Raw genomic sequence first — 19370 nt, forward strand, 5'->3', positions numbered from 1 at the left:
TGAATTGCCCCACATCCTTTCCTGGGGACTCCTGGTCGAAGATGAGGGGAGCAACGTGAAGGAAATGAAGTTAGTGAAGTGAGTGGGGTCAACTGAGCAAGAAAAGAAAAGAAAAGAAGAAGAGGAAAAAAGAAAGCCTCTGCAGAGGATTTGGTGTTCCTGTTGAGTTCCTGCGGGAGCTGACACAGCATAGACAGATAGAGGGACAGGGACGGATGTCTGCGCACAATCTTAATGATGATTAGAAAAATGAGGTGCATGGGTTTAAAGTAAGCTCGAATTCCCATTATTCATCCATTATCTTTTTTCTTCGACACAGTCTTCCAGCAATACCACATTATCCACACTGGGTCACATTTTTTTTGCGTGTGTGGAGCCCAACTTCCACGATGAGCAAACATTGCACGATATAATTTTGGAAAGTGAACATACTAACAATCAGAGTTTCCTTGGAGCGCTTCTCAGTCAATCTGCTACCACTGCAGCTCAGATGTGCGCAGCGCTGTTTAAATGAAATCAGAGAAACGCTCCAAAAAAATATCCGCCGCATTTTCATCGGCACATTTCTTCACCTGAGGACTTTATAAATCAGATTTATGACGCTCTTTCTCTCTCCCTCTCTCGGCTTTCCCCCTTATTTCATGGTTCAGTGGCCTCACACTGCAGGCAAAGGGGAGGTTTTCTCTCGCCGCTCATTGGTCGCGACTTTCCCATCTCGCCGACATTTCCATTCATACACGCGGCGCTCCTTTTCGCCCCTTTTTCTAAATAACTCACTGTCATCATCATCGGAAAAAAGCCTTTGCCTGGACGGGACTAATTATTTGAAATTAGACCGGGGGCGATTTGCCAAAAATAATCGGGGGGAAAAAAACTAAAAAAAGAATAGCCCCATCAGACGAGCGCGACTACAAAGACAGGTGAGTGGGGAACAACAAAAACTGACCCAACGAGCTGCAAACGGTGCAGCGTCGGTGTGCATGCAGGGCGATAAATCATTACCACTTGTTTTACTGCTTCTTGGGGGGAAAAAATTATGTATTTGCACCTCGATTGATTCGAGAACAAAAAGGTAAAAAAGAAAGTAGCCGAGTTCGACATGAAACCGCGTGTCCTCCACCTAAATGTTTGTGTTAATGTTTCAGCTTCACTGCATCGGACTTGCAACGTATTTAAGGGCTGAGTTTATTCGGAGTTTTACAATCGAAAAATCGAATAGGAATTCCTCACATTTTCAATTTAAGGGGGGATGTATGAAAAAAAAAAACTGAACGCGCATTAGCTAAAAAAAAAAAATCAGTTGGGTCTCCTTTGTGATGGATAACAGCAAAGTAAGATGCTTAAAATGTAACACTAGAGGGGTCCCTGCCCACGGGGCTGTCTCGGAGGAAGGTTCACGCCGTTATTCACCAGTCCTCCTCTGCATAATTGGCTGCAGATGCCGTATCCTATGCTCCTTTCTACCGGGTAGAAATTGGATGCATTTTGGGGGGTGGGGGGGACTTTATGAGGCGAGCACTGCGTTTGCATGAAGGAGTCGAGAGGGGAAAAAAAGAAAAGAAAAGAAAAAAGTGGTCCCCTACAGGTATTTAAACCGTGTGCCACGTCCATATATAACCATCCTTCTGTGGCTAATTTATCACTCAGGAGGAATTAATGGGGTTGCCAAAAAAAAAACAACTTCATGTTGTTCTGTAAAAACAGAAATCGTGTTGCTTTTAAACCTCGAGTAATGTGTAGTTTTTGTGTGTTCGTTTTTGTTGTTGTTTTTGTTTCTTTTTTTCCTTGAATTGCCCTGTCAGGTGTTGGCTTCACATCACAAAGACTCACGACCAACGCTAAGTGTAACAAACGCAAAGAAAGAAAGAGAGAAATGCGCCCGATCGTACACGCGTATGAATATAATCCTGACAGGTCGGAGCATGCGTGCTACTGAACAGGACAAAGATGTCCCCCTGGGATTGTCAGGACCTTAATGGCATACGTCCAGAACTGCCAATACGGGCATCCATAAAGGCTCATTTGCTTTATCACGCAGTCTATAGAACAGCCATTTGTGATGCTTCAGCCCCCCGTAATAATTGCAGAGGGAGGGAAGGACTAAAAACACCGTCCTCTAAGTGCCCTTTCACCCCAGACTTTGTAAGCTGCACTTATTAAAGCGAAAAGTGTTTCAATATGTGGTAAGCTTTAGGGGAGTGGGGGGCGGCGATGGGGGTTGGGGATGGGGCCCTCTTCTTCTGCTTCTTCTCGCTGCACAACTCCTATTGGGCGACTTGAAGTAATTCATCCATGTTAGAGGCAGGTCACTGGTGTAATTTCCATCTATTGGTGCTGTTAAATGTAGAGAGAGCGGTAATTAAAACCTACCCGTATCTAATACCGCAGACCACTGCTGGAAGAAAAAAAAAAACCTAAACAGAAAAAAAAAAAAAAAAAAGAAAGAAACGAGGGGGTTTGTGAATGAATCTAAGCATGGGTTTGGGGAGGTGGGGTCGTCTGGGGTTGGTGGTGGTGATGGTGGTGGTGGTGGTGGGGGGATATTAAGCAAATTGAACTTTCCCTTTACTTTGGTGGAAGTGGTAACCCATGTGAGCGCTAAATGTGTCAGAATGTTTGCAGTCATAGCAAGTGGGGCTTTGATGACTAAGACGGTCTCAATAATAATAATAATAGCCTAATAATAATAATAATCATATTTTTATCATTTTTCCCCCACCACTGCTTTCCTCAGGGCCCTTTTGGATACTGAGCACCCCTGGGCCTGTCTGTCAAGTAGACATGTTTCAAACTGTCCCTGACACGTCGTCTTACGTCAAGGTAAGACACCACCGTCTCTTGAATCAGGTAATGTTGGAGGGACTTACTGAGGTCTTTTCCATTATTGATACTCAGGCTGTGATGGGATTTTTCCAGCGTGTAACATGCAGGAGGCCATCTTCCCCCTTAAACACTCTTTAACAGCAGTCAACGACCGTGTCCGCGGGGCTTTTTGCGCCACTGTAACGTTAGGCTACAGTTTCAAAATGGGTATATGTTTTAAATGTGTCGTGCAGTTACTTCGCTGAGTTATTGCCTTTGACTTGACAATGCTTACATGTTTACACCTTACAGCTGCGGTTGCCACGCGGCTTCTCTCGTGGTCTATATGAAGTACCAAGATCGATTTGCAGTTTTCATCATTGAACAATAAAAAAGGGCTGTTATGCCTCATTATCATGTCTGACGTCATGAATCTGACTCTCTTCCCCGCCACGGTCCCGAGAATGTAAATAAAGCAAACAGCGCACATCTGGTTTTCACATAAAACCTGCATCGCGTCACATGTGGCGCAGCGGGAATACCTGCAACAGCTCCACGTCTGAGGAGCTGAACCCATCAAATGTTCCTTTTTTATATATTCTATCGATAGGCTTTATGAATATATAATGTCAGTGAATGCGTGTGATGTTGGCTCGCATCCATCTTAATATATATATATATATGTGTGTGTGTTTTTTAAAGTTATCTGACAGCTCGGATTGTGCCTCATCAAAATGAGCCATTGTGCAGATTCGAGCCACGGTAATATCTTCATAATCAAGGTGTTTTTCCAAGGGCGACTCGCTAATGTTTTGAAGACTTATTCCCCCTTTGAATAAGGGCTCCTTTCATGCAGCCACAGCGTTTGTGCCACCGCTGAGAGACTTCGCGTTTCAGGGCTCCGAACAATTCCTGATTTGTTGTGAGAGAGTTGAATAGCAGGGAATGTTTAAGGAGAAAATACGAGCTTAAATGACTCTTTCTGCCTGCTTTTTTTTTTTAAATAAAAATAATTAAAAAAAAAAAGAAAAGACAGAGGGCCAGTGAGAGAGAAAAAAAGGTGAGCTCTGGAGTTAAGTTTCCACTTTAGAGTGTTTCCATCTAATTGCATTTTATTATTTATTTTATTTATTATTTGCTGTGGAACTGCAACCGAGATTATTTCAGTTTGTTCTTATTAAAGCAGCCCCCCCCCTCTCTCTCTCTGCTGCCGGGGTTCTGGGATTGCGTGTATTTTTTTGGCCCGCACTGACAGGCTCAGTCACATTCAGAGAGATGTTTGGTCGGCATGTGGGACGTCTCGATTCAAAATTCAAAAGAAATATTCCTCGTTCAAGCGAGTCCACGGGCCCAACATTTGGTTTTGTTTGGTTAAGGCCAGGCGAGACTGGAACTCTCCAATAAAAATAAATCTCAAATTAATTATGGCCTAGAGCGAGGGGCCAGACAGTTCGTGCTTATATGTGCTGCAGACTCCACTTTTTGCCCTCAGTATTTTGACTCGGGCTGTCTTATAGCCCGAGAGGAGGAATGATCTGAATACAAGTCTGCAGTTTAATAAACAGCAACGTTAGCGGGCTCACATGCACTGCACTGGGGCAGGTTTTGTTGTTGTTGTTGTTGTTGTTGTTTGTCTTTCCGTTGGAATAACACTCTGCAAAAAGTTTTCTCGCAACTCTCAGTAACATACAAATATATATGTTTTCCCACTTTATGAAGTGACTAAATGAGGTTTCCATGTGGGTGCCTTTGTGAGAGAGGGAGCAGCTTACCCTCAAAAATGTAACACCTCACACATTTAAACGCTACCATGTAAAAATGGGACTTTATAGAAAAAAAAAATTGTTTGGCTGTGGCAGTTCCACACTTGTTATACAAAAAAAAAAAAGTGCATGTTACATTATTACAGAGGCTGCTCGGTAGCAGCAATGCAAATGTTTTTCTTCTAACGTATAAAGCCCTCGACTTTCACCTTATTCACGCACACCTAAACACGTGTGCTGTAAGCCTAAACTTCCCGACGTCCAAGCGGACTTACATATACGCCATAGAAAAAAAGGATGGGCCCAAACAATTGAAAAGCTGCTGAACATAAACTTAGCAAAGTGTCCGCCCACCTCTGGCTCGTTGCCCCAGCGGAGAGACAGAGGAGCTACTGGCTCGCGGTGTAAGAAGAAATGTCTGGCTGTCTAGTTCCAGCGTCAAGCCAGATGTTCTGTGGTTCACTGTGTAAACCAACTTGCATCTGTTTACTGGCCTTCCAAAATGTTTGTTACCACTGTATTCATTATGATCCTGGTAGACCCCCCCCCCCCTCTTGAAAAGCTGGGTGTCTGTGATGACAGGTATTTTAGCAAAGAGGAGGGGAGGTGTCCTGTAGCAATGTGAGCTTAGTAGGATTTGCTTAGACTGTCAAAAGTGAATATGCTTGATCATTTGATCAACACAGATGATCATTTGTGTCATTTGAAGTGCATAACATAGTCTCGAGGCCCCTGTTCCTATCACCTATTTCAATATTTTGCACAACATCCCCAAAGATTTGGTCTTAAGGTTTTCATGAAAGGTCAACAGGTTTTTAACATTGGAAACTGTTCACATAAATCCAAAGAAGCATACCACGGCATCTTTGTTGTTATGTTTGTTTTTCAGAAATGTGTATATGTTACTGATACTACACCCCGTTTAGATTTGAAAGTAATAAATATATATATATATATCAGATGAATAAATTTAAAAGATCTGTATAGGCTGGAATGTCAAGAAAAACAAAAAAAAAAGAAGCCAAGTCGGTCACTGAAGAGTTAAACAAGGTGTCTCCCTTAATTACACGAGCCTGAACTGGCCTCAGGCAGGAGAAGCCTTGACCCTTAGCAGGATCCAGATGTGGTGGTCCCAAGGGTGGGGGCCCACTGCTCCACCAGACCCCCATGTCGAGAGCAGACAGGCCGGCAATGCTGTCAGTCGTTGCGGCGGCGCAGGCTCTGTATGGCCACCGAGAGGCCTCTTTCCCCAAGGCAGAACCCCAACGCTGCAAAAAAAAAAAAAAAAAAAAAAAAAAAAATGCTCATTGTCCTTATCATCAACTACACGTATCTGGAAATGCATTCACTTTTTTGAAAAGACGAAAGCCTGTGCTTCTCTTGGCTCTGGTGACATGAACAATATTTTCTAATGTGGGCTCCTCAAACAGGAAAAACAGGAAAAAGAGGGGAAAAAAAACTAAAATCCTGATCTAAATGATTACTTAGTTAGATGTGTTGGCTAAGTGGTTAATTTGTCTGGAGAGATGCTGAATGTAAGAATAGATTAGTCATGGCGGGGGATGGGGGGGACTTTTCTTGCAGTGTTTTTGGTCTGGTCACGTTCAGATCTGGCCCCATGTCCTGCATCTGCACTGAAATTGTGCTTGAATTGATGAGAGCAATTTCATAGGGGCAGACAGGGAGCGAGAGAGAGAGAGAGAGGGGGGGGGGGGGTACCTTTGTGGGGGTGGGGATTATGAGATTTCTTTTAGAGGTTCAAGCGAGTGGAGGGAGGGCATTAGCACTGCTATTAAATCATAATGATAATAGATATAATAATAACAATAATAGTCTTCTTTGGTGTGTTTTTGTTGATTCAACCCGCATTCCATCTATTTGGTCTTTTGCTGGGCAGCAGACGCGCACATGTATCGCAGACTGTCAGATTATTTTGCGGTTAAGAGCTGAATACTTGTATTTTATTGATGGCGTCTCAGGAAAACTTCACAGACGCTTCATAAGGAGTTGTGATAGAAAGAAAGAAAGAAAGAAAGAAAGAAAGAAAGAAAGAAAGAAAGAAAGAATAAAAGACGACACCGCACCAGCTCCTGCCGTAGGTGTTCAGTTTTCTCCTCTGTTTTGATGTTTAGCTCCAGCAACGGTGCGTTTGAGTGAAACATCTGTCCACAATGCAAGGATGAAAAGTATAGCGTTCGCAGTGAAATATAGAACAAAACTGCGAATACTGTGATTTACAGAGGGATGGAGGCATGGTCAGATGCAAGTCTGGAGCGTGGGCGTGAGCCGAAAGCGCTCTAAAAGATTAAATCACATAAGTTAGTGTGCCCCGCGACGGTAAACTTCATCCCGGAGAACCTCTGCTAAATGTGTGCGGACATAATTCAGAAGTCGGACAAAATAGTAAACCCTTCCACACCATCTGTGACGTTACTGCGAAAGAATACACACAAAACAGTACCCCGCAGCAGCCACACAGCAAAGGCTGTGCACAACGCAGTCAGCCATCCTGTAAATATTTCCGAGCAGAAAAACATAGCGGAGCGAACACTCAATTGTTTTCCCTGCTTATCTCTCCGGGACAGTATCCTGCTTTTTTTTTTTTTTTCTCCTTTTTTTTTTTTTTTTTTTTTGAAGGCAGGGCTTTCGGTGACACACAGCTTCCTTCTCAACCTTCTCAACAGTGGTGACTTCACTTCCCAAATTTAGAGGAAAGAAAAAACTCAATCCGGTAAAAGTGTCTCTTTCTCTCCGCCGCATACCGGGGACTGGAATTAATTCAGGAGCGTGTCATGTTTGGAATATTGTCAGGGTCCGCTGAAAATTGCGCAAAATGGACGGAACTATTAAGGTAAGGGTGGAGAGCGGGGTGTATGACTTTGTGGGAGACAGCTTTGTCGGAGTTGCGCCTCCTTTTTTTAAGCAATGGGTTGAAATGCTCCTCTGTGTCCGTCTGAGAACTGGGACCTCCAATCTGACGACGATGAGTGCCTTTTTTCTCTCGGTCTAAAAGCGGTAACCAGATTTCCCTCCTTTTCTCTTTTCTTTGAAAGCACTTCTCTCCTTTTTCTAAAAAAAAAAAGACTGTCTGGTTGAGAGGAGACGCTGCGTGGATTCAAGGCGAAATCAGAGTCACGTTGTGGATTTTGGGGACCAAGCGCACGATTACGCACGTCTGGAAAGGCACGAATGAGTTATTGATTGTCCGAGATAAAACTGATCAGACTCAACTTTCTTATAGATGTAAGTAATCCGTGAGTCCAACGGCTTTGGTTTTGTGTGGGCAGCGGGAATTGAGCAATAGCCATTTCTGGATGTACCGCTGGATACGATGTGTCGAGCTGCGCAACAGCAGTGTGGCACATCGCCCGGCTCAGTCCGAGGATCGTGTCGTGGGTCAGGAAACTGCGATGGTTTTTGAAAGAATTCGTCATTTTCTGTGTGTTTTTGTTGATTGTTGTAACTGGCGTCCCTCCGCTGCCGCACAGAGAGTTTAGTCAAACTCTAAGGAAAGCTGTCATTTGGTAACTCCGTGCGGCAACTGCACAGTTTGCAACACTTTCAACCGCAAAGCTTCACAATGATACACTGGCTTGCTCCTTATATAGTTACACAGCTATTTTGAAATGGCACGCTGGTAGTGGCTGAGCCCTGGTCTGCATTAACATCGGCTACTGGCTCCCGACACTCGAATTCCAGATGCATTATGGCTGCGGCTGCAGCAGCCACCAGATGTTGAATGGCAAGTCCCCGTTACTTCCATCCGCGATGTGTTCAGCCTGTGTCCTCCACTTAACAAGTGTAAGCTCAGGAGTGTGCAGTGGCTATATTTTCTCTTATTGTTGCTGAGAGGCTAAGCGACTTGTTTTATTTTGGAAATTTAAAGCAGCTCGTTTGCGGCAGCAGGGTGTGGTGTGAGCTTTTTTGGAAGAGTGTAAACGTTGGCCAGACAGAAATGCCAGGCTACGAACAGCCATGGTCACTCCAATCCCGTCATTCATCTCTCACAGGATCGCTTTGTTATGCGCTGAGAGGAGGGGGCGAATGCCATGCTACAGGAGGATGTGACTTCCTCAACTTAGATTTCTGTAACAAAGCAGAAGTTGTGACAGTTAATGTTATCATAATTGAATCCCTTGGTATAAATGACTGGCTGCGAGCTGCATTCATGCTCGCTAAAAGAAAGGAAGGACTCTCTAGCCATGAGAGCTTCCTGCTCTACACAATCTTTTCCTGACAGGTTTCCTCTTCCTCCTTAAACAAAGGACAGGAATGCCCCCCTCCAACCCTCGCTCCCTACCACCCTCCATTACCCCATGGGTGACTCCAGCCTCCTCCTAGAGTGGCTGTGTGTGTGTGAACGCCAAACAGATACACGTGTAGTCTGGATGTGGAGCTTTTGCTTGTATCCAGTCTTGTCCAGACGCGTCGTGACGCACTTGAGGAGATTGACTTGGCTGATGTAAACAGAGCAGAGGTGGCTCCCAGCAGGTGTCACACTCACACAATGCTTATAATGGCTTCCCAGGAACGCTGATTTATCAGCTGTTTTTTCCCCATTTGTCAGGGGCGGCGCTGAAAGACACACAGTATGAATAGAATATGGATTTCATTAATGTTTTGGGAAGAATAATACGGTATTACATAATATCTCCAAAGCATCACAGATATGAGGAATCATCTCCTGACTGTGTGAGACAGACAGAAAACTAACTGTAACTGCCCGTTTGCGCTCAGTGGTGGTACGTTTTCTGTGTTCCTTGAAGATACTGGAAAGAAAACACAGCAAAATGGCACTGCTCTGTCAGCCGTTCAGCCTCCCCACTGTGAAGTGGTGAGCTCCGTTTTTTTTTTTTTTTTTCAAAAAAAGAAGAAAGAATTACTGCAATCTTGATAGGCACACACCACTTGCCAATCATGGCCCCAGTTGCAGAGGCTGATATGTCAGTTTAAATATAGTTTGCAACAGTCATAATAGTTCACAAAGCCCTTATCAGGCTGTAATGAGACATTCCCTCACTCGTTTACACTTTATCATCCACAGACTAGCTGTTGTGCTCTACTCAGATAGCACGTCTTGCTGCCAGTGCTCAGACTATGATGGATCCTCTGATGAAATCACTGGAAAAAGCTAATTCTGGCAGTTCTCTGGAGAAGTTCAGCTTTTATTTTTCTTCAACCCATTAACCCAAAGAGTGGCAGCACTAAAAACTTTAGTTTGATTTCTATTTGTTATGAAACCAAAACGTTATGAAAAAGCATTATATCATCCACACTTTTAGCAGTTTCCAGCACTGAGTCATTTCTTTATCTATGATTGTCTAAAGTTCTGTGGTTATGTTTGAGTTTACTGCGAAGAAAGCCTGGGACACACAGACTGTGTTCAGTAAAGGTAAAGAAAAATTTGGAAAAGTGTGTTTTTTTTTAGTGCGTGTGTGATTGTTTACATCAGATGCAAATTCTTGTAAATATCCAGAGGTTCCAATGGAACATTTGTCTTTTAAACGGTGAAAACTTTTCATTTGTACGACATCTTTGAGAGGAAAAGTGCTGTAGTCTTGTTAGATCATGAGGATTTCATTCATATGTTTTTATATAGAGATATTTCCTTAAAAAAAGGAACGGCGACATGTTGAAAATATTGATAAATGAATAACAAATAGCATTTTCCCCCTGAAGCAGATATGCTGCTGGAATGAAATAAGTCAGTCCTCTGGGATTAGACACGTCTCAGTCTAAGCTGTGCCATCAGATCCTATCAGATCCAGATGTATATCAGAACCGGGTCCAATCCTCAAAGGCCTGCACTGCTAATATTTCCCTTCATATTTTGGCTTCTTGTTTTTTTTTTTTTTTTTTAAACTGCTTTTTTGTTTTAATATTTTGAACAATGACAAATGGAACAGTTGAGACAAAAGTCATTGTTAAGCAGTATACACAGTGTGTGCCAGCTAAAAGGCCACGATGGGCACAGATCTGGGCTGTATGTTCCAATCCAACCCGTCAAGTGCAATCAAGATATTACACAAGGCGCATGTCAAAACCACACAATATCTTGGCCAGCTCTGTGAGTTTCTGCGTTTGTTTTCTTTAATAAACTTACATTGCTCCGGCTGAGCCACAGCAGAAGGGTCAGTGTAGCTGTGACCCCCTGCCTCTGTTGAGTCTTCCTCTGTGGAGGGAGGCCCAACAGTCAGACAAGGCAGTCACTCCAGGGCCGAAGTGGGAGTCCAGGGAAAATATAACAATAGGCTACTGATCATAAGAGGAAATAATTACACCTAAGGAATTACAGAAGATTGCAATGTTGTATTAAGTAAGAATTGGAAGCCCCTTTTTGTTGTTGTTGTTATAGTTGAAATTACCTGGTATTTACTGGCTACCATATGTATTAGATTGTATTGTGAGTAAACCAAAACGCCTGTTGCATCTTATCTTCTGACCCCACCGTGGGCATGATTGAAGTCCTCCTAACATCAACAGGAAGCTACAGTTGCTGCACAGGCTGTGTACACAAACTACTGAGGATGCCAGACTGTGATATGACCCATAACTGCACATAATTGCTGTAAACAAAAATACACAAGAGATTTCAAATTTGACCTCAACGAGTTTTTGGGTAGTGTCAAATCAGAGACTTGAGTTGTATTTGCTTGACTTTGTGAGAGTTAGATTACCGGATAGATACTGGTTGATATCTGGTTGCGCACACCTTTAAAGCTGACCATTTGGAGAGCTATAGAGGTGCTCATCTGCATCTTCTCAGGCTCAACATAGCGGTTTCCAAACTACATTTCTGACAAAATGTAGATAAGCTTATTTCCTGAAGTCTGAAGTGATCATTACAAGGTGTATTCTGATTTTGATGTTGTGGTATGGCATGTTAAAAAAATATCTTAAAAGAATTGCTCGCACTTCCATAGTGAATTGAGAAAGACATACCAAATATTTGTTCCCTTCTCCTCCAGGAGGCGCTATCAGTGGTGAGTGAAGACCAGTCCTTATTTGAGCCACCATACGCTGCTGCTGCCCCTCTCCCCAAAACAGACATGACTGCATCTGGCACACAGGACTACGGCCAAACCCACAAAATCAACCCCTTACCCCCACAGCAGGAGTGGATCAACCAGCCTGTGCGGGTCAATGTCAAGAGGGAATATGAGCACATGAACGGATCCAGGTACAAGGCAACAACCAGTCACTGTGTTTTATAGCAATTCTTTTTTTTTTTTTATTAATCTTAGTTACACACATTAGAGAGCCTCTGCTGTTGTCATTTGTCATTCATCAGGTTATTTCTTTGTTGCTACTAACCAGAAATTTTGCCTCTAATCTTTGATGTACTTGGCAAGGAAAGCGTAGGGCTTAAATATCTGATGCCAAAGTCAATTGCTGGACGGAAAACTCAACAACACCCAATTTATCTTCCGATAATGTTTTTACAACTACGGTACGTGTGTGTGTGTGTATGTGTTTGTGCAGCAGGGAGTCTCCCGTGGACTGCAGTGTCGGCAAATGTAATAAGCTGGTGGGGGGCAATGACACATCTCAGATGACCTATGGAAACTACATGGATGAGAAGAGCGCTCCTCCACCCAACATGACCACCAATGAGCGGAGAGTCATTGTACCTGCAGGTAGGAACATTCCGTGCACTTTTAAACCACAATGGAACATGTTGACAATGGTCCAGGGAGCAATGTGTAACTGCTTGACAATAAAGACTCAGAAATGGGGCAAATAGCTACACTTTCTGGGCAGAAAATTGTTCTGTGCCTACATCAGCCTTTCAAGATTTTGACATGAGGAAGGGATACTGTCAGGCGTGCTTAAAAAACGCACCTCGAGTGTCCTCTCCAAACTGTAACACGGTTACATTTTTCATTCAGTGAAACAGATGTGACTCTGCACAACTATTCAAAGTTAATGCAACTCAGTAAACATTTGATGAAACTAGAGTAGACTTGTTAGAGTTAGACATGAGAGCGCCTTACTTCTGTTTTAGCCTCCTTGCACTGGCTCCAAGTATGTTTCAGAACTGATTTTTGAAGATTTTACTGCTGATATTTTTGAAGCCCATCGTGGCCTTTTACCTTCTTATTTATCTTACCCATCTAATAAAATATGAGCCTCTTTGTAGACTAAAAACCTCTGGGAGACAACTTTTACAAGCTCCAGAGGACACGGTTTAATTCTAGAGGAAACAAAAGCCTCTAAACTCTGTAACGAGCAACAAGCTAGGTTTAGATTTCAATTATCGTAAACTTACAGGTTTGCATCACTCTGCCGGAGCGCTTCACGATATGAAACAAAAAGGCACTGAAAGCGGTCACCTTCAAACAACATTTTGGACCTTCATCGTGACACTGCCACATTTTGGATATGTGGAGAAACTTACCCATTTCCGAGTTTTCTTGTGTGACTTTGTTGTCACATTACAATAACAATCTTCATTGTATATTTATAAATTTGTCTTTTGTTTGACTACATTCATATTCAGTCAGAATCATTCCCCAGTTTGGTATGATTTTAACAACGCTGTAAAGTTTTGTTTTTTTCGAGTTTAGCAGTTACTTTGCTGGTTAATGGGCTAAAGCCTTATTCTGTTGTGTTTTATGTCAGCCATGGGAGCACGCTTGAACAGACGCAGGTAGAGAGATCTATGATTGTCTGCCAGACCTATTTAATTTATTGCTTCATTGCAGTTTTTTTTCTGCAGAAGAAATAATACCGTTCAGGGAGTAACAAGTGCTGTTTCAGGGTTAAAGCCTGAAAAGTCATCTCAACATGTAAGTCGATTACACTGGTACTCATAAGCCAGCAAGCTAAAGAGAAAGACTGTATTTTCCAAATAATGAGCGCATGTAATTCATTTAATTAGAACTGAATGGAGCCTTGGTGAATTTTCCATTTTAAAGGATTTTTAAATGTTACCCCTAAACTGATGCAATGCCCACTCATCTATTAGCCTTATAGCGGCTCTTCTAGATGCCTGTCCTTAACGACAAGTGGGTAAGATTTGGGTTTGGTTTTCCCAAATTTGCAGTGCAGAGTTTGGCAAAGCAACATTTTGCAAAAGTGTGTGTGTTTTTCTTAGCTGACTTTACGGCCGTATTGGTCAAAGAAAAACAAAACGTTTTGCAGCAATTTCTCAGGAGGGGAGTCTGAATTGTATGTGATTTCATAATGTAACTAAAAATTAAAATTATGCATTCCCCACAGGTCAAATCTGCCCAGATGTTTTAAAAAAAAAACCTCAAAGTTAATTATTATTCTGACCATCTCGACCTGATACCTACTGAATTTAACTTTGAATCTGCTCTTTTCTCCACCTCCCTTCACTGAACGTGAAGTGTGAGACTTTCCCAGCTGTCTTCCCTGAGTGTCCATAACCGGGCATTTTGTAGTCAATAAACTTCCACTCTCTCTTCTTCTGTCTTCCTGCAGACCCATCACTGTGGTCCCAGGACCACGTGCGTCAGTGGCTAGAGTGGGCCATCAAGGAGTACGGGCTGTTAGAGATTGACACAGCAATGTTTCAAAACACAGATGGCAAGGAGCTCTGCAAGATGAGCAAAGATGACTTCCTCCGACTCACCACCATGTATAACGCAGAAGTGCTTCTCTCTCATCTCAATTACCTCAGGGAAAGTAAGTCCACTTTGTGCAAACTAAGGGGTTGGGGGAGGGGGGGGGGGGGTCAAATGGAGCAATGCTAATCAGTTAACAGATACCTAATCAGGACGAGTTTTGCTAGATGATTGATGAAGAAGAGAGCAGAAAAGTAGAGAAAAATTATATATATGTCGGCAATAACAAACTTCTGTTAAATACATTCAAAGAATACACAACCACTCGTGGTCATGAGAGCAGAAGCTCTTATGGGTTGTATTTAAGAGATTGAACAAATGACCTGTTTGGTCGTTTGGATTGGAGTACTTGTTGGTGCATTTGGCTGTTTTTGCGCTGGCATCTCTTCTTTTTTTTTGGCATCTGCCAGAAAATGGAAGTCAAAATCAACTTAAGGCACTGGCCTCTTTTCATACATATGTTTTCTCTTCTTTTGCAGAAGAAGTGAGCGTAAGATAGGCCTCGGTTGCCAAGCCCGAGAAAGCAACATCACACTTCTTCTTTTGTCAAAACACCATATTCATGTTACCGACAATAAACAATGAAATTGCTTTTACTGGAACTCATGTCTTGATAATGGGTAACCGTCTTAAGCAGAGACGTGGAAACCAAGAAGCTTTTTTTTTTTTCCCTCTCGAGATAACCATCGACTACATCCCCCCACTACACTTTGCAGTGGCTTATTCCACATGGTCCACAGAAAGATGAAGCCCAGGTGCATTGCCTCAGGAATTGAGCTTGGCCTGCACATTTCAGCACAGCAAAGAAAGTCGATCTTCAATTTGCAATGGAGGCAGCTAAATGCGAGCCTCTTACCTTTGAAGAGTGCCTCGGTGTAATCCTGCCTCATATGTGTCTGTAGAGGAACGAAGCCCAGTTTTCTGAGACTGTATGCAAATGACATTTTGATATAAGTTGTAACATCTGGCGTGGCTACGGCTTGAATGCACAACAGTGGCTGGTTCAAACACTATACCAAAGAGTCTGAACCGAACAAATCCCGACTGATGTTTTTGTTGCACATCCAGAGGACACTTTGTCCCGTCTTTCAGTCCTCTAGATTCGGAACCTCTGAATAGTGAGAGTTTCTTCAGCTGCGGTCGCAGAGTATCATGACAGCACGTTGGGTGGAGTGACTGCTAGCTCAACTTAATTTAACATTTCTCTCAAAAAAATTGCGATGGACCCTGATGTGATGTAATGGGAACTGTGTTTTGTGGGTGTTAACAGTTTTCTCTCTGCACTGTGTCTGGGCAGAGAGCGATGCTTGCCGTGAGTATAACAGCCTCATTGTGCTGCGCTGCAGCGGGTGGATCTGTCTGACCTCCGCTGGGCACACTTTGCAGAGCAGTTTTCATTACGACTGCGGGACTTAGCCCTGCTTAGGCTTGCCGCATCACGACTCTACCCATCGCTGCAATTTTTTTACTTTTTTTTCTTTAGGCTTTGTGTCTTTTGGAGACAGAAAATATATCTTCGGGAATCCTCCCCACTTGCCTGTTGAAATTCTTGGATCCCTTTCCACAAATCAAAAATATGAATGCTGCTTTACCAGGGCTGAGTGACCTGTTTGAGAGTAGCTCTCTGAGATGCAAGCAGCGCATATTAACACTCCGAGCCTAAGGGCAAGTGGACACATGTCGGTAAATGCTCATCTGTGGAAGACAGAAAAACAGGACGAGAGGGAAGAAAAGGCAGGGTGAAGCTTTATGTAGACCCTGCAGGGCTGATGATTTGGAAACTAAAGCCATTCTCTCCTCTCCCCCCACAGAACAAACAAACACAATCATAGACGAGGAGTAGCCCTGTCCAGAAAATAGACCTCTGGCTTCTCTCATGAGAGCTGGAGCTCAGGCGAGCTTCCAGAATGCAAAAAAGGGAGAGAAAAGAGAACGGCTGAGCCAAGCCCCTGGAAGTATTAGTGATTGTAGGTCATGTGATTTCGTCCTCTAACCCCATTCACTACTTTTATGTATTGCCCCCAATCCTCCTCCAAAAAAATGGATGGCCCAATCATCATCATCTCATACACATCTGCATGCACCATGTGTGCATTTGGTTCTGTTTATTGAACCTCTGATTACCATTCTTCGGCGTCATTAAGCCCCGCGTGTACACTTAGCGAAGGGCAGGGATACACTTCCCCACCCTACAGCCATACCATAACAAAACACTGCTGCCACGTCATGTGCAGAAACGCTGCTCAGACACCCACACTGGTTCAACCGCAGGTACAAGCTGAACATCTGTCGAGCTGCCCAGCTGCTTACAGTAACAAGGGTAGTTGCTTGTGCATTATTTTGTCCTCATTGTTGGTCACTTATCCAGATTTCTGTAAGTGATGGCCGCCCACACCCCAATGTGCTTTCAATTTGGGGTGCAATTTGAGAATTTGTTCAAATTAGTCTGTCAGGGAGGGACCACGGACTGTTTGCTTTATCGCACCCATGTAGGTCGGTTTGATACCACATGTGCTGGAAGCCGAGCAGAGCAACAAACCTCAGACAGCCAGAGACTGGATCCTCTGACACGCAGAGATGCAGAAGCAGGGAAAGAGATGGGAGAAGACAGATGGGAGTTTAACAAGACAGAAAACTGAGAGCTGATCTGTAGATCTGAAGAAACATAATCGTAGAGGCTGAAAAAAGGAATACGTCCTTTACAGATACATTACACAGTAGTTATTTTAGGACACAGGCAGGAGGTTGTGAACGTGAGAAACGGCTATAAGATGAAGTTGGGAAAAAAAAAGGTTTTTGTGTGTGGAAATGGTTTGAGATGGATATGATTGAGTGCAGTTGGAGAATAGCAATAGTTCTGTTTCCCAGCTGTCGCCATTGCTTGTGTGCCTGGATGGATTTACAGTGAGGGAGTCAAGACTGAGAGGGAGAGGGAGAGTGATAAGTCTGGGCTTCTGCGCTGCTGCTGCTGCTTGCTTCAGAGTGGGGGGACATTCTCGAGCCCTCAATAGTTTATACAGACCATAAACATCTGGGCTCGCAGGCTGAGTAGGGGAAAAAGGAGGTCTGGAGAGCTTGCTCTCCCTCTCTCCCATTTCTCCCCTCACAACATTTTTATTGAGCTCCCTTTGCATTAGTTCTTTCTATTGGCAGATTATCACTGGTGCAGAGGGGCTCAACGGCCTGGCCCGGTGCCCTTTACTGTTAGCTGTCTGCTGTTAGCCACCATTAGGAAGCAGTCTGCGGCTGCTCACTTGACTGCTGGGGTTCAGACACTTAGCACGACAAGAATTTATGTGCATATCGCATTAACGTAAGTGGACAATGAACGCGGGTCATAAGCAGATACTTTTCATTTGAGCACAGCGATGAACCCGACTTTAATTGAGGATAAATTCCTAGAGGTAGTATTTCTTCTTGGAAGCTAACATTTAGAGTGAAAATTGTTTCTTCCAACAATACCTGTGTGTGACTAATACAGATGGGTAACAAATAAAGGGTCAAATCAGAACATTTGACCAGGCCAAGGGAAAGAAATTGGCCTTGGAATTCATTCCTGGTGAGCCCACTCTCTAGACGATACATCTGTTGGGGGCTCTGTGTCTTTTGAGACTCTTCTTTTATGTATCAAGATATATCTTTTAGAATTATAAAACATTTGTCTTGCTCTTCTCGGATAAGATGATTCCCTTACCACAACCCTTGAGCAGAAGAAGTAAATTAAAGAGTACAAATAAACCCAAGCCCAATGGATGTACAGACAATGCATATATGATTCAGATATTAGTCAAACATTGAACTTGTAAAATTGGTTTCCATCATTTTTGTCAGCTAAACATTTAGTAAAATTACACTAAATACTGTTTAAACAGAGCAATAAAACACTTCACAGGCCTATTTCATGAAAGATTTTAAGGAAATAAATTAAATAGAATAATAAAAAACAAATATACAAACATATATACAACCTGATAATGCTTTGACTTGGACATTCATCTATTTATTACTTACTTATTGCTGCAAAAACATACTAATATTTTATTCACCTTTCTTTGCTGATACAAAATACAAAGAGGGTTATTTGGATGGTCTTTGGGGGTCTGTGCGGGGTCCACTGGGGTTTGGCTCGCTTTCTGTTGGCATCTCTGTTCTCATGGTCTCCCCCATCCTTCAACCATAAAGGGTCACTGGATGGATTTGTAAATATAATTTGAAGACAATTAGCTATGTATGCCCTTTACAGTTCTCAGCCAAACCTAACATCTGTGGGACGTTTCGATTTCACCACCATCTTCAAAAGAAGAAATGAGAGGATATATTTTAGTGAAATCCTCCTTCCATTAGATATCCAGACACTTGTAAACTGCAGCAGTTGTTCTGGGAGCATATGGTTTGTCACCTGTCTGTACATTTTTTTCAGATAAAGGGTAATATTGTGGTCATGCCAACATGAACTATGGTTTGGGTATTGTTAAAGTGCAAATATACTCTAACAGAAGTATCTACTGGGTGATTTAAAGTCTCTGAAACTCCTCTCTGGGGGCGATTTTCAACATTGAAAGTGGCAGTGCTGCAAACTTCTGTAACTTTCCGAAATGGACAATCTGAAAGTAACTCCGACTTCATTCAGCCATTATCCAGATGTGTGAAGGTGAGAAAAGAAGCAGAGTTCAACAATTTGTTATAACTGTTGCTGGCAATTTTAACAACTATAAATGGCTTCCAAGAGGGTCTGCTCTAAAAGTGTGCTTCATAATGCAATAAACACTTTTGCTTTCCAACACATGACTACACATCATACACAACACTGTATTTCCATGAACACCCCGCTCTTTGAGGGCAAGGTTAATGAGGCCTGTGTTTGCTGTTGGTAAGAGATGGAATGCAGTCCCGGTGTCAACGTCACTCTCGATGTCCATCTATCCATCTGCCACGGCCTCTAAACTAAAAGTTTTTGTTTAACTGCATTAACATCAGCGCACATCTGTCTAGTTTAGGCCTTGAAACGAACAACCAGTTCTGTCGGTTCTCGGCATTATAACTTGCTTGGAAGGAAGTAGTGTGGTGGGTGTGAGACGTGTGTGGTGTCCATTTGAATTTCAGATGTATGCCCAGTCACAGATCAGCATTTAATTTTCCCCTTTTTTTTCCAACTCCACTTAAACATTGAGTGTACCGCTGGCCCGTAATGCATCACTTTGTAATGTGTTACAGG

The 19370-nt window shown here is 43.0% G+C and overlaps 1 protein-coding gene across 8 annotated transcripts in view; it reads left to right on the forward strand.

The window, feature by feature from the left end:
* Nucleotides 1-616: 616 nt before the first annotated feature.
* Nucleotides 617-19370, forward strand: part of fli1 (Fli-1 proto-oncogene, ETS transcription factor) — a 34906-nt gene continuing 16152 nt past the window's right edge. The window contains exons 1-5 of one of the 8 annotated variants that reach the window (XM_075473846.1): nt 617-920; nt 2735-2847; nt 11534-11745; nt 12051-12202; nt 14013-14216. In XM_075473846.1, coding sequence (XP_075329961.1) covers nt 2782-2847; nt 11534-11745; nt 12051-12202; nt 14013-14216 — 634 coding nt within the window. In that variant the 5' untranslated portion in view covers nt 617-920; nt 2735-2781. Of the gene's footprint in view, nt 921-2734; nt 2848-7244; nt 7417-7617; nt 7809-11533; nt 11746-12047; nt 12203-14012; nt 14217-19370 lie in introns of those variants that run through there. The other 7 variants (XM_075473848.1, XM_075473845.1, XM_075473847.1 and 4 more) reach the window with 7 other exon arrangements.

This window comes from Odontesthes bonariensis, chromosome 9, assembly GCF_027942865.1.
Source record: "Odontesthes bonariensis isolate fOdoBon6 chromosome 9, fOdoBon6.hap1, whole genome shotgun sequence".
NCBI classification, from domain to species: Eukaryota; Metazoa; Chordata; class Actinopteri; order Atheriniformes; family Atherinopsidae; genus Odontesthes; species Odontesthes bonariensis.